Here is a 27,793-nt window from a genome sequence, read left to right as displayed (position 1 = left end):
CACAGCGCCTCCAATGAGAAAGCCAGAGAGACACAGCAAGGAGAAGCTGAGAACCTTCCCTTCCCTGGTCATGCGACAGAGAGTTCTGGAAGCTGCGAGATGCCATGATGGGGAGAGGTTGCTGGCCCAGGGGGAAGATTTCCTGCAAGCCAGGCCTCCTGAAGGCATATACTACTTGGTTCAGGGCATCACCTTGCACCTGATGTTTAGACTCACCTGATGAAGGAATTAACCTTCATCAGGAAGGGATAGGCAAGGAGGTAGCCATGGTAGCAGCAGGGACCAAGGACAGATGGTAGACTCTAGGACCCAAATCCCAGAGCAGAGTCCCCTGGACAGAAACCTGGTAAGGGAGGGTGGTGGCAGGGGGAGGGAGGTGGGTGGATGGAAAGGAGATGGCTGACAGAGATGCTGGGGAGGGGAGCAAGAAAGGCAGCAAAGGCAGCAGGGAGAGAGACTAAAGGAGAACACCTACTCTGCAGACTTCCAGAAATGTCCAGGGTGAGAAAGGCGGCGGTTTCGCTTTGGCAGTTTCTCCAGCATGTCCATGAGCTTAGTGAATGTAGGTCTTTCTTCTTGTTCAAAGGCCCAGCAAAAGAGAAGAATGTCCTAAAAGAAGTCAAAAAGTGGTAATTTAACATAAATGGTGATGTCTTGATACTCTCTGGTGCATCTTTGGGTCTGTCCATTTGTCTATCCATTTGCCCCACTTGCATATTCCTCCATCATCCATCCATCTATCCAACCATCCCAATCATGCATTCATCCTTATCTATCTTTTATCCATCCATCCATCCATCAATCAAATCATCTCGATTCATGCATTCATCCTTGTCTTTCTATGTTCTTTTTTCTTTCCATCCATTCATCTATCCTTCCATTTATTCAACTCATGAGCCCATATAGCAAACTAGGTATGTCCTATTTTAGAAGGTCTAGGATACACAGATATCAGTAATGCTCCCCAAGGAGCTCTTTGGCCATTTTTTTTCTCAAAGGGAGGAAGGAAAGTAAATCCTGAGGTCTCTATCCACATCTCAATATTACAAATGCTCTTCAAAGTCAAAGAGTGGAAAGTTACTTTTAATGATCACCTCACTCGAGAAAGGAAACCTAGACACAGGTAATGCTTGAAAACATACCAGATAATAACTCCTTCCCTGACTTATCTGTCTTCTGATCAAAAGACAGCACTCTTCCTGCTGTGTTTTAGAGGGTGATTATTAATTTATTCTCAGGCTTCTCTGTTTGTGTATATCTTGTTCTGAGTTGGAGTATGCCTTAAAAATGTTTTTATCTAGATGCAAATGAAATTAGAATCATTAGTATATGTAATATTTTAGTGAATATCTTTTAAAAGTAACAGAAAAAGGGATTCATTGTTTCTACTTGATGCACCAACCCATTGCTAGGGAAAATCTGGCCGAGTGCTACTGCACCCTTGAGGCGCAAACCTGAATTGCAGGCACAGTTCAGAAACTTCACCTCCTACTAAACTCCAAATCACTATCTGACAAGGCTATGGGCAAGCTTTTGTACCACCCTCTGGGGAAGCATTCATAGCCTTAACACACAGGAGAAAGAAGGCCCAGACTGTGTCTACCTTTCTCCTTGTCCCCCAGAACTGGCACTGTCCCAGGACTTACCGAGATTTCTTTTCCCATGCCGATCTGGCTGAGGTTGGGTTTCATGCCTGTGCCCATTTGCCAGATTATTGCCTCTGCTGGTTGGGTCTTGAAAGGCCACTCCCTGGCATGGAGTTCATACCAAATTGTGCTGTTGGCAGATGTTGTTAAAGAGGAGTTGATGTGCTGTGTCAATTCCAACCCTGTATCCCTTCACCCACACACACTGAGCCAGACCCCTGGCTAACCCCTTCACTTTCTAGTTTCTTCCTCATGGGCCTGGTGTTTTGCTAGCTGGGATGTGCCTAAATCTTTTTTTGATGTCTTAGAGGTCATGGTTACTCCAGGATACCTTCCCTGGTACCTGAATTAAAATGAGTCAAACCTAGAACTGGAAAGTTTAATAGAATGAAGCTAGGATTTCTGACCCTAGACTTGTAATTCTAGGAAACCACTGTAAGAAAATACTTAGAGATACAAAAACCACTTATAATAATATTCTCTACAGCATTATATATAACACCAAAACAAGGAGAAATGACACTATTCTTCAACAGAAGGAATAGGTTGCATATATTATGGTAAATTCATAAAACAAAATGGAATACGATACTATTATTGAAACATTTCAATGAAATTTTGTGACATAAAAAATGTTTAATATGTAATTTTAAGTGAAAAAAGCAGGACACAAGACTGTATATAAGGTGATACTTACTCTTAAAAAATCATATATGCATGGGCAAGAGAATAAAGGGACAGCAAAATATTAACAATGGCTAACTTGGGTGACTGCATAGGATTTTTTTTATAGTTTTGTTTTCTAAATATAAACCATCCCACAGAATAGTAGGGAAAAAAGTGCTGGGGCTGTGGGTGACAGTGAGGGCCTTGGCAGATGCCATGCGGTGCTCACAGGATGCTGGGGAACTGCTGAGCTGTACCATGGGACGAGGTCTCAGCTCACTGGGAACAAAATTCCCCAACTCAGGAAATATCTGAAACAATCCTAGGAAATGATCTTTCCTCTAATCTAAGATAATTTATGCAAATTTGCTTTAAAGAACATGAAGTGCTCTGTTATCTTCTTTACTGATCAGAGGACTCTGTCAAACCAGCTATTTCTAGGGTCCCCCTTCTCAGCATATTCTCTCCCCTGCCACCCTCATCCCTCTGGGCTGAGGAGTGGTGATGCTCAGGTGTTGGAGTGTTGAGTTAGATGGTCAGGAAGCTGTCACATTAAGGCGCTAGATGATGGCTGTTGTCATTGTAATAATCAGTAACACTTACTGAGTTTTTACTCTGCGGTAGGTGCTCGAAGCCCTTTGCATTTATTATGATTATGGGGGAGGTATATGAAGCAGGCCTTCTTATTTTGATGATTTGACGTGTGGGGGCCTCCCTGACCCTGGAGGGATTGCCTTTCTCTCTGGGGCCAGCCTATTCCTAGAGATAGTAAAGGACTCTCCTGTGAGTTTGCACTTCATAATGCAAACTAAGCAATCCAAAACCCTACCCCCACCTCCAGCAGGCTTCCACTCAGGACAACCTCCCCCTCCCCCCACTAAATTAGTCAAACTAGCCAATCTTAGCCTGCTTACCCTGCCTCATCAGTTCCTCCCAAGTAAACTACATTAAAGGTTCTTGCCTGCATTTTCTTCCCACTCCCTCTGCCTCTTGACGCTGGTGCTTCCCTGTGTGGTATTGATGTGCCCCTCCTTTTGGAAACCACAAACAACAAATCATCTTTCCAATGACTCTTGCCTCCTGATCTATTGCCTAACATCATACCTGAATAAAAATAAGACCTACATTTTCAAACAGGAGGCACGATCATCATCCCCATTTTACAGAAGAGGAAACTGAGGCTCCAGAAAGTTATATATCTTACCCAGGGTCACACAGCAAATGAGAGATGCAGCCAGAAGCTGAATCCAGTTGTTCTGACTGCAGAATTGCACCACTGGCCATTATGCTACAAGAAACCCACACTCCATCCTATTCCAGAGTCCTTTGTAATTGGGGCAGTGAAGGATTTAGGGGAACGGGAGAGAACCCTATAGCTGATGGTTGGGGCCTCGGGAAAGAGGCACAGAAAGGCAAGGGCTCATGGGGGAGGGGGAAGGGAGCCCAGCAGGAGCTTTGGTGCAGGGGCTTTATAGGTGTTTTTGCGTTTAATCCTCAGAGTGGGTTTATTATGTTTAATTATGGTTGAGGACAATAGGGCTTTTTGTGGTGAAATGACTCTGAAGGTCTGATGCCAAATGCTCTAACTCTGGAGTTAGGATGTCCCAAGAGTGACTCCCAGATCTACCTCTGAATACCATAAGGCAAGTCACTGAGCCTGTTTCCTCACCTGTTATTTGGAGAAACAGCAACGGTACCTGCCACAAAAGATGCCTGTGAGGATTCCAGGAGACAGCACCCACAAAAACCTTAACACGGAGCTCAATATGCTTTTAAAAGTCCAGTTTTGTTCTAAATCATGTCTGAGCATGATGTTCCCAAGCAACAAGATGCACCTAATTGGCAGGAAACCAAGAGTGCCAGGTCCCTCGGAATTCAGCAGTGTCAGGAATAAAAGCCTCATTAAAACTTCCTTTCAAACCCAACTTCCAAGAGAAACTCACACTAAGAAAAAAATAAATTGCTAAAGATTAAAACTCCAGTGGAAAACCAATTACTTTGGTACATTTGTTAATTACATTCTTTTTTCTTTTGCTAAATTTATATGAAAATATACCAACTTAATTATTGCAGTTTGATTTCAGATAACAGTATCTAACTAGATAAAGTTCTGGACATCAACTAATCAAGGCAAATGACAATGCTTAAAGGGGTCCAAATGACAGATGCTGAGAATCCTGATGTGCCAGCAAATGTACCCCCCCACCCCTCCTCCCCAAGATTTACAGAGAAGACACAGTAGAGGTACTTTTCCATGGGAGACAGTTTCTCTACCATCTCTTGTGGTGCTAAGTCTAATTGCACACATCTGCAGGGCTGCAACTTGCCCAAACAGCTTCCCCAGCGTCGTCTCTGTTTGCAGCCACCAATCTTTGCAACCACCGCAGTGGACAGGGTAAGGCAAGGATTAGCATGGCTATTTGAAGGATGGGAGCCCAGCAGTCTTCCCATAAGTACCTTCTCAGAGTGCTCTGTCCCACAACTTGGGGCTGCATCCTGTTCTCTACACTTGGAAAGACATCCCATTCTCTCTTATAGGTACAGTTTCTCTCTCTTTATTGAAAAGCCCTAAACTCTTTCCCAAAACTCTAGATGTGTAGATACAGCTGCCTTCTGGTTGGTTCCATTGGTCATCTCCAAGGTAGTCCAGACTCACTGTGTCCAAATCTGCTCTCCTTGCCTTCCTAGCATAGCCCAGGCATCCCCTCCAGGGTCTCTACCTTGGGAATGACACTAGTCTCCACTCAGTTGCTTAAGGTAGGTATCTGGGTACCACCTGCATTCAACCCATCATCAGACCCCATCCTAGCCACCCCCTAAATGCTTATGTCCATTCCCAGGTTCCAAACCCACTGGCACTGATTTAGTGGAGATGTTTATGTCCAGCATCTCCCCCTGGATTGGTCACCCAGCCTTCTAATCTTGCCCTTCTCCTTTCCATTCTCTGAAAAGCAGAGTGATTGTTCTAAAACTCAAAATATGATCACATCACTCCTCTGCTTAATAACTATCAATGGCTCCCCAGGTGCTGTGAAGATGAAGTGAAAACTCAACTCAGCCTCTTAGTCCCTGTAGGATTGACCCTGATTCCCTCTCTAGTCTCTTATATCACCACCCCAAGCTCATTTTATCCTGATTTTCCATCTCATAGCTCCTTCCTCTGCTCCTTCCTCCTCCCCCTCCCCACATGTTCCTCCATTGTGGGCAATTTGTTTTCCATTACCTTAGGCCTCTTCACATGTTCCTTCTATCTAGACACCTCACCCTACCCTCATCTGGCCCACTTATATTCAACCTCTAACTTAGGCTCAAGAGTCACCTTCTCCAAGAAGTTCTCTCTGGTCTCCCAGGCTGGATTTAGTTCCTCCTCTACTCTCACAGTCCTGTGTTTATCCTTAGCATAGCATTTATCATCCTCTGCTAAAATGGACTGTTTCCCTGTTGGTCTTCTACTAGATAAGATAGAGTAGGGGCCTTTGGTGGTTTAAAAATAGATCTACCAATTCTTTGATATTCCTTCTTACAAAATCTACAGCTTCATTCAGAACCTCCCCTTGACTTAGTGACTTGTTTCTAACACACAGAATATGCTAGAAGTGAGGATTTGTAATTTCTGAGACCAGTTCATAAAGGCAATGCGGCTTCTAGGCACCATATCATGAGGTCACTGTAGCAGCCTATGAAAATGCCCTCATGGCAAGGAACCAAGGCCTCATGGCAACAGCCGTGTGAGTGTGCCACCTTGGAAGTGGATCCCAGTGGATGGGATCCTTGGAAGTGGAGCCCATCAAACTTTCAGACGAGACCACAGCCCCAGACAACCCCATGAGTGATCCTGAACCAGCTCAGAACCATTCAGCTAAGTCACCCCCCAAATTCCTGATTACGAAAACCTGAGATAATAAATATTGCTTCAAGCCCTTAAGTTTTAGATAATTTGTTAACAGTAGGCATTCCATAGATATTGCTTAACCAAATGAATGAATGGGTCAAGTAACTTGTCAAAGTCCATAACAAGTTAGAAGCCAGGCATGAAGGCTTGCTAAGGTCACCCTTTCTATTACACTCCATTTGGATACCCCCAACCCTCACCCAGAAACGTAACCACCTCGGCCCCAGCAGATGGGTACCCCATCTCTTCCAAAAGTATGGAAGAAAGGCTTGGGCAATGTCCCTCTACCTGGGCTGGGGCTCTCCACAGCCAGTGTGGGCCACCTACCCGAGTGCAAAGACATCTGAATGCTTGGAGAAGGGGAGCTTGTCCTCTTCCGTGTCAGGAGACAGCTGGCGGATGATCTCTGGTGCCAGGTGGCACAGCCAGCCATTCTGGATGCGCAGCTTGTCCTCCCTCCTAGAGAAGCAAAACACAGAGTGAGCCCCATTTCACAGCCCAGGGAGGACTAATTCCCCAGCAGTGACCGCAAGTCTCTGGACCCCCTTTGCTGGCTTTCTTGCATCTCCCCCAATGGGCACTGCCTGACCTTGTACTTGAGGCTGAGACCCGGGGAAAGGGGCAGAGAAGACTGATCTGGAGAGACACACTCAACACTCAAACCCTCATTGGGTCCCTCTGCCTCTGAGGCACCCCCTTCTGCATATTCATTCAACCAATACAGCTGAGCCTTCTTATTCATGGTAGTTATGTTTTATAAAGTCTCTGCAAATAGTGAATTAGCAAATAAAGAAAATTGCTCCTAGAGGAAATATGTATTCACACACACACCTCACATAAATCATAATCTTAAATCCTAAAAACAACTCATCCTAGTACATTCTATTTTCATTATTTTACAGAAGAGAAAACAAGGCTCAAAAGTGTCATATAATGTGTCTGAGGCTGCCCCATGACCATTTGCCAGAGTTGCGAAACTCTGTCCAACTGGTCCCGAGGCCAGGACTTCCTGCCCTGTACTGCATGGCCCCCTCCCATTCCTGTCCCCTGGTCATCACTGTATGAGATGCAGAGCATCCCCTTGTCTGACCTCAGCTGGGAACACTTACATCAGGTGATTCAAATTTTCACCACCCTATGCATGCCTGTGAATGACTGAGAAGGTGCTGCATTGATATTGGAGGTGCAAATAGATTTGAGTAGGCAAATTCACAAATATGAAATCCAAGAGCAATGAGGATTCACTGTATTTTTGGAGAATCTACTATGCCTAAGCACCATAAACATAGCAGTGAAGGACACTGCAAGGTCTCTGCCCTCCTGGAGCCTGTGCCTTGGGAGGGGAAGGGGATGACAAATGAATTAAATTAATAGGAAAAATAGAGAGAGATAAGCATTATACAAAATAATTTAAACAGGGGAATGTGTTAAAGATAAGAGTGAACTCACTTTAGATAAAATGTGAGCTAAGATTGACAGGACATAAAGGACCAAGCCATATGAACAAGGAGAAGGGTATTATTCTAGGCAGAAGGGGAAGTTAGGATAAAGGTGTAAGGCAAGCCCTGTTTGGGGTGTTCTAGAAACCTAAAGGCAGCCAGCATCATTGGCACATATCATGCCAATCCCATGTATCTGTTAAAATGTATACAACCAATCATTAGTTGATGGGCCTCCCTCTTTCATCAGTATAAACAATGCTGGGAAGAACATCATTTGGTAGCCACTGTGAATATATTTGCACCCACATCTATGATTATTCCTTAGGATAAATTCCTGGAAGAGGAAAGACGCTGGCTGCCTTTTTCACTATTGTAAGTACAGAGCTCTCCATCTGGGACTGGAATCTGAGCAGATCTCCCATAAGGTTTCCACTGATTCAAGATTCCCAGGAAAGGGCCAGTTAACTCAGGGAAAAGGGGCAGTTATGGGAGAGGGGGGATAGATATTTCCAACCATTAGGAGATTGTGATGGTCCAGAGCCTCCAGAATGTGGGGGACCTGGGGCTGCCTAGATTCTACAGTTCTCCTAGGATGGCTTCTGAGCTATGTCAGGTGTGATGCCCTGCTCCCCTGATGATTATCTGAAAACCTTCTAGAGCAGCACTATCCAATAGAACTTTCCATGATGATGGAAATGTTCTCTGTCTGTGCCATCCAATATGGCGGCCACTAGCCAACACGACCCCTGAGCACTTGAAACCCAGCTAGTGCAGCTAAAGAATTAAACTTTTAATTTTATTTAATTTTAATTAAAGTTGAAACTGCATAGCCTTATATGGCTGAGAGCTATTGGACAGTGCTGCTCTTGACTATTATGGCGGCCACTAGCCAACATGACCCCTGAGCACTTGAAACCCAGCTAGTGCAGCTAAAGAATTAAACTTTTAATTTTATGTAATTTTAATTAAAGTTAAAACTACATAGCCTTATATGGCTGAGAGCTATTGGACAGTGCTGCTCTTGACCATTATTTACTGCAAATGGGTTTTTTCATTTACTTCTTTACATGACCATACATGGGAACTAGCACTTTTTTAGTACTAAATTAATCTTAATTAAAATTTTCATCTTAATTAAAATTAAGATGAAAAATGCTTATTCATGCCATCCCTAAAGTTATCTTGTGGACCATGTGTAGGGGAAGGATAGAACCCTGATAAGAGAGCCTCTAGGAGTTTTGGGGCTGGATAATCCTTTCTGGTGGGGGCCACATGATTATTAGACAGAATTGTGCCCTACAAATGTATTTTCATCCCAAGGACACAGAGATGAAGTTGAGCCTAGAGCCCAAAGTAAGAGTATCCTTCAAGAAGGGTGGGCCATGGCCTGAGCCAGCTAACACTCTCCAGGCATGGCCAGGCCATTGGGGGTATGATGAGATGCGGTGCTGCTGCCCAAAGGGAGAGTACCCCAGTTCTGATCTCTTTCTGACCGCTTCTGCTGCCTATTCTGGACTCGCTGGCTCAGTGCAGGTTTGGAATTGCAAGATAGGCCAGAAGGAGGGGTGCTGGCCCCTTCCTATCCATCAACCCAGGATGGGAGGGGACACATGCCTGGGAGGGGGCTCAATGCTAGGCCTGACCCAGACACTCCGGGATGTCCCGTTCCCATAGCGATGGGCACACCAGTGACAAACTCAAATCGTCTTCATTATGGTTATTATTATGATTAATAACAGACTGCGGGGGGCTGGCATGATGGTGCTGGCATTAAAAATGACACCTTTTCCCGACGATAGCAGAACAGCTGCATATTGGCAACGCTGGGGACAGGCTCGAGGGAAGCCCCTGCGGTCGGTCTGGATGTTCAGGGCACGCTCCCCTCCCTTCACAGGGTAACCCCCTACCCCTGTCCAGGCCCAGCAGATCTTCCCCTGCGGGGAACCCAGCACCGTGAATGCCCTAAGTCCCCACTGAGGGCAGAGCAGGATGGCAAGCAGCCCCCGCTGAGTGTCTCATGTGTGCCAGGTTATCCATTCCACTCAGTCCCACTAATCCGACAATCAGATGGATAAAATCCCTGTATTGTGGATGAGGATACAGAGCTTCAAAACACTTAAGTGACCTGCCTGAAGCTGTAGATGTACTAAGTGACTCCAGAGACTCCCAACCATAATTTTACAGCAATTCCTAGAGAAACGCCCCCCTTAGGGAGCAAACTGAAGCCCTATATACAACTGTAGCAGGGAACATACAACAAGCACAGGAGATCCCCGATGGGGGGGTAGGCAGCCAAGAAATGTGGATTTTTGTGGGAGAGGTTGCTGAGGACTCCTTGGCCTCTCTTGACACTGCCCAGGTTTGTTTTGATGACCAGGCTGGGCAGGGGTGGGGGTGGGGGGAGTGGCGGCTGGACAAGGCCAGCAGCCACTTTGCCCTTGACTTGAACTTGCTTCCCGGTTGACACTGGGCCCCTGTGAGTGAGGTAAAGGAAAGGATGCTCACGTCATTCCATTTCCTTTCTTCCTCTTTACCCTGAGGCTTTAGAAAACCAAGAACCAAAAGGGAGAAAATCAGAGGTCCTGCCTCCTTATCCTCCACCTTCAGGAGAATCCACTAGCCAGGAGAAAGGGAAGGTATGTGGACACACCTCCAGGAGGGAGCAATTGGATGATTTTTTTTAAAGAGCCTTGAAGTAGGTTCCCAAAAGCATCTGCTGGACCTCCAGCAGACAAATGTCTGGACACAAATACTTGAGTGCATAGTAACGTTACCAACTGCTTTCTCCTCCTCTTAACCCCGGGGGGTTGGATGGATAGATGGACGGATGGATGGATAGATGGATGGATGGAGTGTATGTGAGCATGCATGCGCGTGTATGCATGCTTGCAAATTATGTGTGTGCGCACATACGTGTACACGTGCAAATTCTCTGCCAGCAAACCCACTTGTGAGTGCTGCTGGGAAGACCAGGGGAAGAAGGAATGTGGTTCAGCCTTCCTGGCCTGTTGGGTTCTGACTCGATGGACTCTCTCCACCAACCTATCCACCGTATCTTTGTTCATTTACCTACTTCTTTTTTCATCTGAGGTGCCATAGATAGTTTGGGAGACCGCACTGACTCTTTTTTTGGGTGGAGTAAAAGCTGAAGACAAACTTATGCTTTTGTTATGCTTCCTGTATCTAGATCACACAAAGCAGCTAGATCAAGTGTTGCTGATTTTTGGAGGCTCTTAGATTTAAGATATTATACAGCTTGAATGAAATTCACTTTGGGTAGGGGAGGACCCTGGGGTGGACCTCAAAGAGATCAGTACCTCAAAGCAGCTGAAACTGAAGTAAAAGAAGAGTGTGGGGCTGCCATCCAGAGGAGACAGGCACCTCTTATAAAAGGCACGATTAGAGAAAACCACAGGGTTTTTAAGTTTGTGTGAGTGTGCGCACGCATGCGTGCAGCTCCAAATTAAAAGTCACCCAGGGCAGACTTTCTGAATCATGGGTTGTTTATTTGGAATCAAGCTGTTTCTCCTGGTCAACTCAAGGCAGCTTGCCCCGGGTGAGTGGCTCCTGAGAATTAATTACTTAAGGATGGTTAATGATTCTCCTGGGTGACACTGGGGGAGGTATATGCAAATTAATAGTAATTTCAACAACTTGGCAGCAGCTACTCTGTGTGGTGTGCTTCCTATGCTCTGGGCACTGTGCTGGACGCCTGATTGTGTCATTTCATCCACACAATGATCCTACGAGGTAGGCATGATCACACTGTCATTTTTCTGGCAGACACAGAAACTGAAGGTCAGGGAAGTTCCATTTGTGTAACTAAAGTCACACTTATTAAGTGGCAGAGCCAAGTGGTGGGGGTGGGGCACAGGTGGGTCAGATTTTAAATCCCTTAACTGTACTCTTGCTGCACTAAAATGGATTGGTTCATAAGAAAACTCTGAGCAAGGACTCTTGGGTGATTCCAACTTCCAGGTGGGTACTCAGGGCAAAGGGTCTTCCAGCTAAATTCAAGGGAAAGGTCTTTCAGGATTCAGGAATGCTCAGTGTTCAATAATGCATGTGGGCTCAGGGGTGCCTGGGTGGCTCAGGGTGATCCTGGGGTCCCGGGATCGAGCACTGCATCAGGCTCCCCACAGGAAGTCTGCTTCTCCCTCTGCCTGTGTCTCTGCCTCTCTTTGTCTCTCATGAATAAATAAAATCTTTGAAAAAAAAACAACAACACGCATGTGGGCTCAAAAGTACTGCTTGCAAGACAGGCTCCCAGGGAATCATGGCTTGACCTGGCATCAGCACTGTAGCATCAGCAATAGCCTACTTAGCTGCTCAGCTAAATGACCTCCGGCCCAAGACCCAGTCTAGGTCACTGGTCATTTGGGTGACTTCTCACCCCTGAGTGTCATCTGTCAAGAACTCCACTATGCCCTTCTACTGCCACTCACCTGCCAGCCTGCAGCACCCCAGAAATGCTGAAGAGCCCGAAGTCTGTGATCACCACTTTGCCATTGTCATAGAAGACATTCTTTGACTTGAGGTCCTTGTGAAGGATCCCCTTTGCGTGGAGGTAGCCCATGCCCTGCAAGAAGCAAGGAAATAGGAATTTCCAGGGAACACCTGAGTGCTTGCTGCTACTCTGGCTTGGGTTCACCCTCCTTGCCCTTCCAACAAGAGTGTCCTGGACAGCTGCAGCACTGGGAGCCCAAACACAGAGGCTTGGAGGTAGGGTGAGAGAAGTCATGGCAAGTGGGAACAGGCAGGGTCCCCAGGACACATGTCTGCCACCACCCCCGGATGACCACCACTATTCTTACCTAGCTTGTCTGCTTCCTGAAGAACAAACAAGGGAAGATGTCCCTTGTGGGGAAAAAAAAAATGAAGACAAAAACGAAGAAGAGGTTCCCGGAGAAAGGAATCCCATCAACCACCTCCCCACACTTCCTTTTTTAAAAAAATAACTCCTCTGCAGGAGATTTGTTTTATATCTACTTAACTCATATCAGTGCTGAATGGATCATGAGCCAATGATCAAGATCACAGTCTAGTGGAGGTCTCACTCAAGGGTGAGTCTCTAGATTTTTGGGGTTTTGCCTTTATGAGCAGTCACATTTTATCTCTTCTAACGGCTCAGTCCTAACACTTCCAAATGGGAACTAAAAGCCCCAGTCAACTGACTAATGAGGCACCTGCCAGAAAACACAGGATGTTCCAGTTTGTTTTAATCCCAAAAAACTTGCAACAATTGGATGTTTCCCCAGCAGCTGCAGAGAGAGAGAGAGATGGTTTGCACTCACAGGAATTCAAGCATCTGAGGGGTAAGGGAATCTAGCAACACAAACTTCTCCTGGTCCCTGTACATGCCCAATTATCATGACAATGAGGCACCAGATGGAAGTCAAACATCAGGAGACCAACCCTAATGGTGACATCTGGGCAAAACTCTTCTTCACTTGCAGTGTGGTATTTTTTAGGTCAAATTAATTTTTTTTTTTTTAATCCAGACTGTTGATCTGAAGATAAACCATGCATCTCAGGAGGGAGCCCCAGACCCTGTGGTACCTTCACAATTTCTTGGGCAATCTGCCTCGTTTTGTTGACATCCAAGACGATTTTGGCATCCCTCACCACAGAATAGAGCGTCCGTCCCTTACAGAGGCTGGAAAGCAAAAGGACAAAATAAATGATTGGCAGTTGTTCCGATGAGAGTGACCCACGGTAGTTGTTAGATGTGACAAATAGACTGGATGTGCCCCTAGTTTGCCTATTGGATAATGAGCCTGTAACTGGACCTCAGACCTGGTTTTGGGATGCAGATCAGGGGCACGTTCTTTGGGTTCATCACCAACACTGCCCCCCACCCCACCCCGGCATCATAGGATACCTACAGAATCTAACCCGGGCCCAGTTCCATCTGTCCTAGGGTTGCACAGAAGGAAAGTTGCACATAAACCAGAAACTTCTGGGGTCCTCAGACACCACTTATCACTCTGCCAGCCACTTGTCCCAGCTGCTCCCACTCTACAGAAGCTGCTGAGGTGGGGGGACAGTGATAAAACACCAGCAGAATGGTGGCTCACATCCACCAAGTACCATTGACCAATGATGCATTCAAGCCTTCAGACGGTGGCCTGTCAACATCAATGCTCTTCCCCCCAAACCAGATGCCTGTCTACATTCTACATAGAGGGATTTTCAAACTTTTTCAGCCTCATTGAATTCATTTTGAGGACCAATGTTTAAGATAAATGAAAAGATGACAAAGGACATTAATGCAGTGACAGTAACACCTCCTCATTTAGTTGCCTGCATGCCCATCCGTCTGTCCCTTCTGCAGCAGGCTCAGTTCCTGGCACGCAACAACAGACACTCAGTAAGTGGTCACCGAATGAGTTAGTGAATGAATTCTAGATTCCCCACCTCATCCCCAGCCCTCAGCACCATGTCTGGCTCATAGTATCCAGTGTTGGCTGAAAGAGGGAGGGATGGTATTAGGCAAGTTCACGTTCCATCTTGTGTCAAAATAATGGCTTGAATTTTTCTTTTAATCTAGGAGTTAATTGCTAAAAGACTCTCAGTCCCTCCTTTAGTATTGTTTGAGCCTTTGTCACCTGCAAGACTTAGCTGAGAAAATGTGGTTGGAGCTAGAACTGTGGCAGAGGGACCTCAGTTTGGATCCCAGCTCGGCTTCTTACTGTGTGTCTTTGGATGGGTTACTTAACCCCTCTGGACCTCGGTTTCCTTAGCTATCAAAGAGAATACCTACCCTTGTAGAGTCACTGTGAGAACTGAATGAGAGAAGGCATGTGGTGGAAAGTGTAGCAAAGCAGTTAGAACCGAGGTCTAGTCAAACTCTGTGGTTTAGAATCCTGGTTTGTCATTAGTGGCTGTGTGACCCCAGGCAGATGAGTTAACCTCTTTGAGCTTCATTTTTATTATCTGTAAAAGGGGGTAAATAGTTCCTGCCTTATGAGATTGTTAAAGAGAATCACATGAAATCAGGTGTGTAAAAGTACAGGCATCTCTCCGTGCTTGACGCATATTAAGTGCTCACAAAATGCGGGTTGTTAGGAGAGGTGGCAAATGATCAATACAATGGCAAATGCACGCACATCCTTGTGCAAATATGTATAGTATATTTATACACGCATCACATCTGTTTGTCCATCTATTATATTTCTACCTATCTACCCAGCTACCTATTCACCCATCCACCCATCCCACACGCTACCAATGATCTTTGACTAAGATGTGTTTCTTTACTTCCTTAAGGTGAGATTCTTAGGGAAGCTGACTCCCAGGGAGTCTGATTAACCTGTCCAAGGTCACCCAGTAAGCTGGCAGGTGGCAGCAACAGTGACTCAAGGCTGTCCCCTGTTGTTGCTGTCCTAGGGTATATTTGCTGTGGCTGCTGCAGGAGATGGGGAGACAGTGGGCTGTGCAGCCAATTAAACCATATTGACATTTAAATATTGGGGATGGTGAGGACCGTGGGTGGATTCTCTCCCCTGGATACTCAGTTCTTGAACAGCCACCTACACTCATTACAGGCCAGAGCCCAGAAAATACTGTCCCCGCAGAGCAAATCATTGCAATAGGCTCCCGGATTCCCAGACTCTCCTTCCCAGAATAACTGCATACAAGTCACAGGCTTCAAATATCCATCCCATCTTTCCCTGCTCACATCTTTCTCTCTAGGAGCAGCTGCTAAAACCTTTGCTTCTCTCACTACCCTGTGGTTTCTGGGGCTGCTGGAGAAACCAACACAGACTGGTGGTATGTAAATTTGCACAATCACAGCTTGGCACGGCTACCAACGTGAAAGATACAAATAACCCACGATCAGCAATTCCTCCCCGAAGTATATAGGCAACAGGCATGCATACTCACATTCACCCACAGATACACCAGAATGTACTACCACATTAGGAACAGCCCATTCATTACAGCCCCACACCGGAGCCAATCCAAGTATTCATCAACAAAGATGGATAGATTGTGATGTAGCCATATAACAATATGTATATATTTGTACTGTATAACCATAAACTATTGCTAACGGCAAAAATCATAAACGCAACATTGAACCAGAGAAGCCAGGCACACCATACTCACACTGAATGATTTCATGTATAAAGTGCAAAAGCAGACAAAACTGATCCAAGTGCTAGAAGTCTGTGCAGTGCTGACAGTTGGGGACTGGGAGGCTTGAGAGAGAATGAGGGGGTGGGGGTGGGGGGGGGATGGCGCAGGCAATGTTCTGTTTTGATTTGGGTACCGGTACAGGAGTGTGAATTTAGTGGAAATTCAGCAGGTTGTGCTCTTAGGATCTGGACACTTTGCCAGATAGTCTTGCTTTCAACAAACAGGCAAGGATGAACAATTCACCGTGTAAAAATTTACAAGAGGATCTAAAGCAACACGGATACCCCAGGAATCTGCTTCCAAGCAGTATAGTCCCGAGAGGCAGTGTCTGCAGAGGAGTTAGGGGCTCCGGGCCTGGCTGTGCCTGCCAGGTGTGCATCGGGGCTGAGCTGGAGAGCAGGTGCAGAGAGAAGGCTGAGCTCTAAGCCGGAGCAGACATCAGGCAGGTGTCCAGGGCGGTTGAGGCTCGGATACTCCAGGCAAGTCAGTCCAAGTATCTTTGGCAACTGCTCTGAGCTTGGGGTTTCTGTGGCTAAAGGCAGTGCCCAAAAAGCTGCTTGCAGGGTAGGAGGTGGGAAGGGAAGGGAATAAAGGATGAAGGTTTACTGAGCATGTGCGTGGGACCTATTCACTTTCACAAATCCTCCCAGCAACGCTGCAGGGTCGACACCACTGGCCCATTCCCACAGATGAGGATATGGAGACCCAGAGGGGTGGAAGACCTGCTCACAGACATACAGAGATGGTATCAGCCTTTTCCTGATCTTTCTCTCATCTCCTCCGTGGTGTGGATATGATTTTGGGACCATTTAAGAGACATGCAGGCAAGGGAATCCAAATCTGACTCTACCATTTACTACTTGCTGGGTGACCTTGGGAAGTGACTTTGATCTCAGTTTCCTCATCTGTAAAATGGGGGTAATAGTAACAACACCAGCTAACGTGCATGAGCCCTTTCTATGTGCCAGGTGCCAGTCTAAGCACAATAGACCCACACGGTGGGTGTTCTTTCTGTTTTTCATGGATCCTAAGATGTGGATTTCCTTGAAACTTAACATCTCTAAGATCAGAATGCGTCTTATTCACGAACAGGTAACAGTTTTGCTCTCACTGTATTCTTTATAGTTCATGAATACATGGTCCATGTTGTGACTGATGGCATCTTGGATTTAATGAAGTCTTGGATCAGCCATGTTTTACAGAGAAGGAAACTGAGGCTCAGAGAGTTTAAGTGGAGCTAGGATTTGAACCCAGGCAGCCTGGCTCCAGAGCTTACGCTCTTTAACTCCCATCTTCTGCTCCATGACTTTTTCTGAGACTCCAGCACGTCGTACACCCTCAGTGAATAGTAGCCATAATGTTGCTACTAAGGCAATAAAGATTAATAGAGGCTGTTGGCCTTGGTAGCAGTCAGTCTGGAGGTCAGGAGAAGATGTTTTAGTGGCTTCAGGATGTAGTTAGTTCATGAGGTAGTTAGTACCTCTCTAGGTTCTGGGGTGGTAAGCATGCGCGTGTGCACACACATACACACACACAGGAGCATGCGTGCGCACGCATGCACACATACACACATTACCCTCTCAGTATCTCTCTCTGCAAAAGGATCACATTTCTCCAAAAATAGAAACAAGGATGGGACATTTCCCACTTTATCTTCTGGCTGATAGGTCTCCCCAGCCTTGACCCCAGGCAACTCATTCACACAGTTCTGACCTTTGAACCCATGTCCCAGGTAACAGTGAGCCTTCTGGCCAGGATGGCACTGCACATGTGAGACGCTTGTTACAAACCAGCCTAAAAGAGGATTGCTAGAAACAACAAGATAAAACCATTTACGAGGCTTATCAAGGACCTCTGTCCAACTGGCTACTTTCTACCAAAAACAGTGACTGGGAGAGAAATCAAGATGTCTGGGGCAGCCACTTCACTTCTCTCCTCCAAACCCCTTAGCAAATCTGGGGATCCAGGCCTGTGTGAACGAACCAGGTAGGGGGATATGTGCCTGGGGGCCACCTCCTCCTCCGACTGACAGATCGGCTCCCAGTCCAGCTTTGCCACCTCCAAGTCCACATGGCCTTGGAGACTGATCCAGGCACAGTGTCCCCATCTGTAACTGTGAGTGTGGTCGGCAAACAGTGATCCCCCAAAGACGTCTACCTCCTAATCTTCAGAAACAGTGACTCTGTCCCTTACATGGCAAAAGGAACTTTGCAGAGGTGATTAAATTAAGACTTTTTCAGTGTGGGGGGCAGGCGGGGGATTATCCTGGGTTTTCTGGGTTGGTCCAGTGTCATCACAAGGGCCCTTAAAGTGAAGCAGGAGGCAAAAAAGAGTCAGAGAGAGATTAGAGTACGGAGGAAGGACTCAACCAGCCATCGCTGGCTGTGAAGATGGGGAAGGTCCATAAGCCAAAGGATGAAGGTCGCTTCTAAAAGCTAGAGAAAGGAACAGGTTCTGCTGTGGAGCCTCCAGGATGTAATAGAGCTGCCACCTTGATCTTGGCCCTGTGAGGCCCATTTCAGACTGCTGACCTCTAGAACTGCAAGATACAGATGGCAGCTATAGGAAACAAATCCAGCGGGCAGCACGTACATACTGCCTGGCAGGAGGGCATGAGGTTGAAATGAGGTCATGCAGGTACAACACTTGGCCCAGCATCTGGCCGGAACATGTACTCCTTCAACAGCAGCTCAGATCGCTGCTAATAATATTACTGCTGATATTATTGCAAATACTACTACTTTCTTGCGTAGGTGGCCACAACTGCCCCTGACTGCCTCTCTGGCTTCCCTGATTTGGTCTTTATCCAGCATGTTGAGGGCCGTGTCAAAATACAAAGCAGACCTGGCCATTCCCTGCTAGTGTGTGCCCCCCCAACTCTGGCCCCCCCGCCCCGTTCCCACTCCCCGCAGTGCTCTCTGGATACAGACCCAACTCCACCAGTGCCCACAGGTGCTACACAGACTGGCCCCACCCCTTTCTTGTTGGGATTTTTCCCTTTGCTCACTGAGCTCCAGCCACACATGCTTACCTCAAGGCCTTTGCATGTGCTGTTCCCTCAGCTCTCCCCATGTGTCCTTGAAAGCCTCCCCTGGCCTCCCTAACTAGTTCCCTCCTCCCCAGTAGGTCCCTGCAGCACCATGGACTTCATCTCTGCAACACTTGTCCTGGTTGGAATCATACACTTGTTGCCTGGAATCTTTGATGACAGGCTGTCTCCTCCTCCAGACTATGCTCCATGAAGGCAGGGTCTAGGTCAATCTGGCCGCACCTGTACTCCCACTACACAGAAGGTTCTGAAGAAATGAATGCATGCAATGCCACGGGCTGCCTCACATGGCCAGACCTCCTCTTTCAGTATTCCAGGGAGTGAGATCACCACCGGAACATCACATCCAATTAAACAGAAACAACTTCTCAAGGGTCTGTCTTCGTCTCTCCGGGCTTATTTGTTTGTGGGCTTTATTTTGTGAGCTCTAAGGGCCTCTAGTTGAGGGTAACAGATGGTCCATTGGTTTTGGAGGGGGCTGTTGGGCTTTCAGATATGCCTGGTCTTAAACTGGAATGTCCTAGACCTGGCATGCATGGTCTCCTCTGCCACACCTGCTCCCCTTCCTACAAGTTACACGTGTCTAGACCTCATAGTTGTTTAAGCATGAGGCCAGTGGCTGGCAAACCTAAATGTACATCAGAATTCCCTGGAAGAGCTTGTTAAAAAAAGATGGCCCCATCCTGAGAAATTCTGATTCTAGGGCAGAGAATTTGCATCTTGAACAAGTTCCCAGGTAATGCTAAAATGCTAGTGGTCCAGACACCCCACTTTGAGAACCACTGCTCAAGACCAGTCTCATTTTACTGAGGCCCAGAGATAATCAGCTACACTCACCCCCCATTGAGTGAGTGGCACTGTGGGCATGGTAGCATTCTAGGGGTAGGTGATACTGTTGTGGGCGTATGCAAGATAGGACCAGTCCTTAATCTCATGGGGCTGGTTGGCCAGGGGAGACATTGGGCAATAAGTAAGTAAACCAAGCAGATAGATGAGATGTTCAGAGAGTCACAGGGCCCAAGGAGAGAATAAATAGATTTACTGGACAGAGAGTTATGGAGCTGGGGGCTACTTTAACAAGGATGGTCAGGGTAAGTCTCTCAGGGGAGGTGATATTCATGCCAAGAGCTGAACGAAGAAAGAAGCCAGCCACATGAAGATCTTGAGGAAGAGAGTTCCAGGCTCAGACACCAGCCAGTGCAAAGGCCCTGAGGTAGGGTACACTTGAGTACTACAGCAAAGGCCATATGGCTGGGCTCTAGAGAACATCTCCCAGGGCCTTCCCCCCCCCTCAAGTGCTGATCTTCCAAATTAAAAAAAAAAAAAAACAGTTGGGTGAAAACCATCCTTCTTAGATCTGTCTGATTTGAGTCCCTAAGGCAATGGGTTTCAAAGTCAGCTGTTATTTTAAAAACACTCTATTCTGTCAGAAGGGATTTACAACCCTTTGCTTGTTCACTTACTTCTAAGCATCGCCCACCACTCAAAACTCCAAACCCACTTAACTGCCCGTCTCCTCCCCCCTTCCCTTGAGCAAATAAATCACATTTCAGGCGACAAGTTGCATCCTCCATCAAATTCCAGCCGCAGGCAAGCTTTTAACTTCCAAGTCATTCATGAATCTAACACTGAAGATATTAAACCTTGGGACTCTGGGGCTTTCTAATAAAAAATGCCAGGTTAGCTTCCTATTAAAAATGGGAAATGCCAGAAAGCAAGTGAGAAATGCCAGCTGTTTGCCACCTGCTTAACCCGACGTGCGTCCAGGAAATGAAGAGTTATAGAGTTCCATTTAGTAAGGGGTTGGTGGCAGAAGGCTCGTGTCCCAGCCAGACAGAAAGAGGATGGTGGCCTGCCAGATACTGGACCGTGTAGAGCAGGAGCCTAGCTGCCCAGGAAAGCGGGGCTTACTTTTTGCTAATGCACACACCCCCTTTCCAGCTTCTGATATTGCTGAAAAGCTTCGAGAAGTAGGGAGGGAAAAAGGAAGCTTAGACCCTACCTTACTGGATCTTCTCTCCAGGGCTGGATCCAATTTTGCTAAGTGCAGAGGCTGCTGCTCTGAGTCCTTCCAGTATGGAGACAGGGTTGTGCCAATTAGTGAGCCCTCCTGCCCCCGACTGTGACCTCAGGCTTCTGGGTATCTGGTGACATCCTGCTCTTGGTGGTTCTGGGCTTCACAAGGGAAGAAGTGCTCCAAGGGCACAGGGAGCCAGTGGGGGAAGCTGGAGCCTTTAGCTCACTACTGGAAGCACTTTCAGGAAATGGTAGCCTAGCTGGTCCCCCTCTCTCCGGTCACATTGCGTCACATTGCGTGGTCCAGCTGCCATCTGAGACCTGTTCCTTTTGACCTTGTCCAAAAACATCCCAGGACCTGATCCTCCCTAACTCTGAAGCATATCGGTTTTTTAAAAATCATCTCCTAATCATCAGACGTGTATCTCATGGTGATCATTCCAGAACCACCTTAAGATTTCCGCCAGATGGGCCACCTTGCATTATTTATCGCTTGCTAATAATTTCATTTAGGTGCACCTCCTAGAAAAAAAATGTGTATTTAAGGAAATGTTTATCATTATCTTCTATCACTGCCAGGTAGAAAGCCAGTATCTCTAGCCTCAGATAAATGTAAAAGTAAGCATGGTGAAAGCCAACACGTTAAACAAAACGAAATCCTAGCTGGGCACTGTGGCCTGCCAAATGGTCTGATCTTGAGGCCCCTTCTTTGTTTTTTTTTTGTTTTTTTGTTTTTTGGATTTTTAAAAAAAGAAATTTAGCAAGTCAAGGTTAAGAAGGTGCTGGATGGGATCCCTGGGTGGCGCAGCGGTTTGGCGCCTGCCTTTGGCCCAGGGCGCGATCCTGGAGACCCGGGATCGAATCCCACGTCAGGCTCCCAGTGCATGGAGCCTGCTTCTCCCTCTGCCTGTGTCTCTGCCTCTGCCTCTCTCTCTCTGTGACTATCATAAATTAAAAAAAAAATAAAAAAAAAGAAGGTGCTGGATGCTAGCGTTGGGTGGAAACTTTCTCCTTTATGTCACCAGGAGGACGGAAAGAGAATAGAAGAAGAAAAGGGGAGGGGGTCTCACCCTTCGTGATTCAATGCTATGTGGGGCGAGCAGTACCTGTCCTCCCCTCTGGGAAAACCTCATGTAATCCCTGTACCTGCAAACCCCTGTCTCCTGTCCTATGCACAGTGATAGGACAAAAAGGGTCATATCCTTGTTTTCATGAAACTGACATGCTCATGGAGGAACAGACAGTAGCAAATAGGACAATTCTAAGTAGGACAATGGAGAAACTAACATGGGGTCAGAGAGAGATGGAGAAGAGGGAGGTGGGTGCCTCCATTCATAAGTGGTCAGGCTGGCATCTCAGGACTCCTCCTGAGAAGGGTGCCCCCCTTCCTGCCACATCATGCTGTCTTATGGCAAAGACTACACGGCTTCTGGCAACTTCTCCCCACGTGCCCACCCAACCCCCCCAACCAGTCTCATCTCTCCAAGAAGGGCAGGCACCATCTTGTTCAGGATGATGAGCATCTCCTGAAGGCTGGCCAGGGGACCAGGACAGAGGCAAAAGGTTTCCAGGGATCCTCTCATTCAATGCTTCAAAGAGCTCTCTAAAGTGGGTAGGGTTCTTCACATCGTATGGATGGGAGACAGAGGCAGTAAGCCAGCTTGGATAGGAGAACACACTTCAGAATCAGAACCGCTTGGGATAAAAGTCTGCCCCTTCCTGGCTGTGTGACCTCAGGCAGGCTACTGGAAACCTCTGGAACTCACAGTGCTCTGTGACCTGTGAGGTGGGCTGAGGACGGAAGGGAGTATGCATCGTGTGAGTATGTGTGTGGCTTCTGCCCCTAGTTTGAGAAGGTACTAATTGGCACTGCTTGGAAATGAGACAAGATGGAACAATGGTCTCTGTTACGTGGCTCTCTGTGACAAGGCACTGAGCTAAGCACTTCTCAGGCCTCTAGATTACAAAAAAGGCAATTCATGTGCAGGAGAGTTATGGCACCAGCCCCAGGTCCCACACTCAGTAGGTGACAGGCTCTGGATTTGAGTCCAGGTCTGAAAGCACCACACCTTTCCAGGATTTTAGAAGATCCCTTGGGAAAAAATGATTTGGCCAAGAGGAGTGAGCTGAACCCACGCAGGATGGCCCAACTTCTAAGAAACTTCATCCATTGAGCTCAGCTGAGACACCCTTTCCCCCTCAACCCCCCAGCTCAACCATCGTTCAACCCTCTAAATTCAGGGCCAGCCCAAGTCTGGCCTGACAGTCCACTTGCTGTTTCTGTTTGTGAATACCTAGCCACCACCTGGAGATAATCATGGCAGGCCGAATGGGGGTGGACCATTTGAGGGGGTCTTTAGAGCTCCTGGATGCACCCCTACAGCATGTAGCTGAGCCAGACCCGGGGAGGAATTCCAGAAATGCTCCTAGAACAAGTGAATGAACCAACACATGGTTCCTACCACCTTCCTTTTTCCCATCACCCACTGTAGCTGGAAGAGCTGTGTTTAGTGCCAGGGCAGATCCTTCTTCCTGGCTTAGCACATGAAACAGACCGAGGGCCAAGCCAGGGTAAGTCACTGATGAAGCATGCAGCCTCTTCCCTGCCTGCGCAAGGTACCAAAAGACCATACAGACCGCTGGCCCTGCCTTCCAGAGCTGGATCCCGTAACACATCAGTTCTTGCTGCTCCCTGACCAGACCATATATATATATATTAAAAGCTGAACAGTAAACTTAACTACCATTTAAAAAATGTATATGCATACCACCTAATTTATACGCATTAAAAATCCAGAGAGGACAGACTCCAAGGTGTCAGCAGGGTTATTTCCAGGTAGTGGGATTTAGAGCTTTACAAGTATTTTTTTTCCTTTGCTGCTTATCTCTCTTTTCTCATTTTTTCTCCCAATAAACACGTTACTTTTGTAAAACGAGAGAAAAAGGGAGAAAAGGCACCTCTGAGTCAGACTGCAATGAAACCACATGCATGTTTATCCTATAGACAGTTTGGAAAATACCGAGCTGGCCACAGACTAAAATGAGGATGGGGGCAGGTAGCTGAATGCATGAACTGCATCCATGCTCCAAGCAGCTCAGCCTTGGCCTTGCTCGGAAGGCTGTCCAGCTGTGACTCTTTCAAGGCAGGAAGCATTTTTTTGCGCCTTGTCCTCTGCACAGGCCTTAGCGCATTCTGAGCATGCACCAAGTGACTGGTCCTTACCTGAAAACCCCAACAGCACTCTCTCCCTGGAAAAGTTCAATTCTTAATGAAGAGGGCAGAGTCAATGACCTGATTTTTAAAAATAACTGTGTGTCTGGTAGGAGGAGGAGGAACAGACAATGAGTTGTATGCATCACCCCACAAACTGCTGTGTCCTTTCTGCCTATGGGGCCCACCACCCAAGTGGGCAGAGGGAGATGGTGAGGTGGGGAGGGGAAGCAGCAGGGGGACGGGAGAGTCCACCTTCCCAGGAGAAGTATGGACCTCAGTGTGGCACCTACCTGGCCATGATGTAAGAAAACATGTATAGAAAGTTCTAGAATTCAGGCTATAAACTAGTGTTATAGATCACTGGGTCCATCTCCTTCATGGAAGAAATGGGGATACCAAAATGCAGAGGAAAGTAGAATTTCCTAAGGTGGTGCTTCAAGTGGTACAGCCAGGCTTGAACCTCCAGATCTGCCTGAGGCTAAATTCTGCGTTTGCAGCCTCAGAGCCATGCTGCGTCCTAAGAATCATCAATATGACGGACACTGGGGGGCACTTGATGGGATGAGCACTGGGTGTTATGCTATATGTTGGCAAATAGAACTCCAGTAAAAAAAAAAAAGACAGAAGTGAAAAAAACTCATCAATATCATTCACTGAGAACCTTCCCACGAGCACTCTGCTAAGAGTTTGACATGAATAATCTTATTTACAGTTGACCCTTGAACGACACGGCAGTCAGGGGCACCAACTCCCCACATGGTTGAAAACCCCATGTAACTTTGGACTCCCCCCCAAAACTTAACTGACCAGATGCCTTACAGATCACATAAAGTCGACGAACACATATTTTGTATGCTATATACATTATATATGTATTCTCACAATAAGGTAAGCTAGACAGAAAGTATCAAGAGAACCATAAAGAAAATACCTCTGTTATACTGTATTTCTAGAAGCAAATCTGTATATAAATGAAACTGCGGTTCAAACCTGTGTCGTTCAAAGGTCACAAACAGATGTACTCCTGACTTTAACCTTATTAGGGAAGTGCAATAGCTATTTCAGATGGGAAAACTGAGACCCAGAGAGGTCAAGTCTCTGGCTCAGCTCATGTAGAGGACACCTACGGAGCAGAACTGGCTACCCGCCCCTGTTGTCTGTCTGACACCAGCGTCTTGTTCTCAGCCACTAAGCTACATGGCCTCTCTGGGGACTAGAAAGAGCAGGGCTGAGGGCTAAGGGAGCCAACATTTTTCAAGCTCCCAACATAAGCCTCACCAGAGCCCTGTGGGGGAACAGTTCATCTTCCTACTTTTCCAATGAGGAAGCAAAGGCTCAAGGGAATGAATGACTTGTCCAGGATCCTTCATGGCCAAGATGTGACAACAGGATCGGCTTGCCCAAAGCTCCCTTTCTGCTGCTTCTCCCTTTCCTTGAGAATGGGACACCCCAGCACACATCCAACAAGCTCGTTGTTGACACTGCTCTAGGTTAGGAGTTCACAAAGAATTTGAAAAAAGTGTAGATACACAGGCTTAAGAGACCAAGTACCCAGTAAACACTGTTTTATTGGAACTCTGCCACACCCTTGTTTGCACATTGTCTATGGAGGCTTTCTTGCTGTAATGGCAGAGTTGAGTACTTGTAACAGACTCTGGCAAAGCTAAGAATATTTACTGTCTGAAAAAGATAAGTAAAATTTTTTTAAATTTAAAAAATATTTACTCTCTGACTCTACAGAAGATGTGTACTCAGCCTTGCTCTAAGAAACTGGGATGGGTCAACAGAAATTGGGCTACTAGAATTAGAGCTTAACAAGACATCTTGTTCCCCCACTGGAGCTTTCCCTGGCGGCCCCTGGGCACTAGATGAGCAGGACAAATGTTCATCCAAGTGAGGCAAATCCCAAATTGCTTTAGAATATCTTCCTTACAGGTCACTGGCTCTCACAGGGCCACCGCAGAGGAAATCACGGATCCTTTGCTGCCACACAATGGATCACTGTAGCTGAGTCAAAAGCCACAGGCATGACACATGTCTGTGTGTACCCATATGTATGTACACATTCTTGCTTCTATGGATGCCCGTGCTCTTCTCCGTGTGCCTGTTTATGTGTTCATGAATACATGTGTACACATGTGAGTGAATCTGTGTGTGCATATGGTGCAATGAGGTAGGACATGCATGCATGCATGTTCGTGTAGCCATGCAAACATGTGTGGGGGCATCTTTGCATTTATGTGTTCATCTATGTCTATCCCTGGGTATGTTTTTGTGACTGGTGTCGGGAGAGCCTGGGAGATATGACCGTGCAGAAGTGCCAAAGCCTCTCACCTCTCAGAAAGCTCTCTGTGTTTACATTTTCTTTGGCCTTTGACATACTCCTATAAAACCATGGATTCTTTGAAAACTGGGAGTTCAGGTTGCCAGGAGTTGGGGGCTGATGAGGGTGGTGGTATAGAGTGACCATTAATGGATACAAGGTTTTTCTTTTTGAGGTGGTGAAATGTTCTAGAATTAGAGTTGGTGATAGTTGCCCAATTTTGCGAATACATACTAGAAACGACTCAACTGTATGGACGCTTTAAATGAGCAAATTTTAGGAGATATATAAATAAAATAATAAAGTTTTCAAGAAAGAAAATTAGAAGTTGACAAAAAATCCCCACTCATTTCTTCCTGTTGCATTGGCAGAGGTACAAAGGAGCCATGGTCTGGGAAATAGGAAGAACCCCTGATTTTGCAGACTTGTCAATCAGGGAAAGAATTTTGCCCTGTTTCTACAGCCCATGTCTCTGCCAGCTTGATGACAAAAAGCACTGTGTACTTTGCACTGGAAGCTTTTTAGATAAAGCCAGAATGCTGCGGGGAGCTAAGGCAGGCTGGACAGGCAGCACTGCTGGGGTGACCACTTGGACAGAAACAAATTTAAGCTACCATTTCATTATCCCAGGAGAAACGGACACAGATCTAGAGACAGGGGAATGTGCTGGGAGTACGTGTTCCTTTTATAGGCGGAAACAGAGAAAGAGAATGGAAGGGACAGAGACAATATCACGGAGGCAGTAGCACTTCAGGGCTAGGAGCTTAGAACTTGCAGTTGGGCAGAATGAAGTTCCAGGTCCAGTCTGGGTATTCTTTTTTTTTTTTTTTTAAGATTTTATTTATTTATTTGAGAGAAAGAGAAGAAGGAGGAGGAGGAGGAGGAGAAGAAGGGGAGGGGAGAGGAGGGGAGGGGAGGGGGAGGGAAGAGAGGGAAGAAGAGAAAAAGAATCCCAAGCAGATTCTGCACTGAACGTGGAGCCAGACACATAGCTCAATCTCATGACCCTGAGATCACGACCTGAGCCGAAACCAAGAGTTGGATGCTCAACCGACTGAGCCACCAGGTGTCCCCAGTCTGGGCACTCTTAAGCTTCTGGGCAAGTCACCTAAAATAAATGCAGATGGACAAGCCAGAACCTGCCTCACAGGTCTGGGGGGATTAGATTAGAAAATGTGCATGGAAGAGACAGTACCATATGTCTCTGAATTCCAGAGATGCTTCAGAGATGCTCCCTCCAAGTGCCACTGGAGACCATGCTGCCCAGTTTCTTTGCAGTTAGGCAGCATCGGCTGACTGGTTCTGGCCAACAAAAGGTGACCCCTGCCACTTCCTGGCTGGGATACTGAGCAGCCCATCTATAATCTCTTTTTAGATGATAGGATAGAGCTGCAGACTGGAAT

General features: G+C 46.7%; 1 protein-coding gene across 1 annotated transcript in view; it reads right to left on the bottom strand.

Moving 5' to 3' along the window:
* Positions 1-471: 471 nt before the first annotated feature.
* KSR2 (kinase suppressor of ras 2) overlaps positions 472-27,793 on the bottom strand; it is a 399,224-nt gene continuing 371,902 nt past the window's right edge. The window contains exons 15-19 of the mRNA XM_055323016.1: positions 13,206-13,302; positions 12,092-12,225; positions 6,532-6,663; positions 1,647-1,776; positions 472-609 (exon numbers count right to left, since the gene is read on the bottom strand). Coding sequence (XP_055178991.1) covers positions 472-609; positions 1,647-1,776; positions 6,532-6,663; positions 12,092-12,225; positions 13,206-13,302 — 631 coding nt within the window. The remainder of the gene's footprint in view (positions 610-1,646; positions 1,777-6,531; positions 6,664-12,091; positions 12,226-13,205; positions 13,303-27,793) is intronic.

This window comes from Nyctereutes procyonoides, unplaced genomic scaffold (genome assembly GCF_905146905.1).
Source record: "Nyctereutes procyonoides isolate TBG_1078 unplaced genomic scaffold, NYPRO_anot_genome, whole genome shotgun sequence".
Taxonomy (NCBI): domain Eukaryota; kingdom Metazoa; phylum Chordata; class Mammalia; order Carnivora; family Canidae; genus Nyctereutes; species Nyctereutes procyonoides.
The sequence above is the reverse complement of the archived record's forward strand: the minus strand, read 5'-3'. Positions and strand labels throughout refer to the sequence as shown.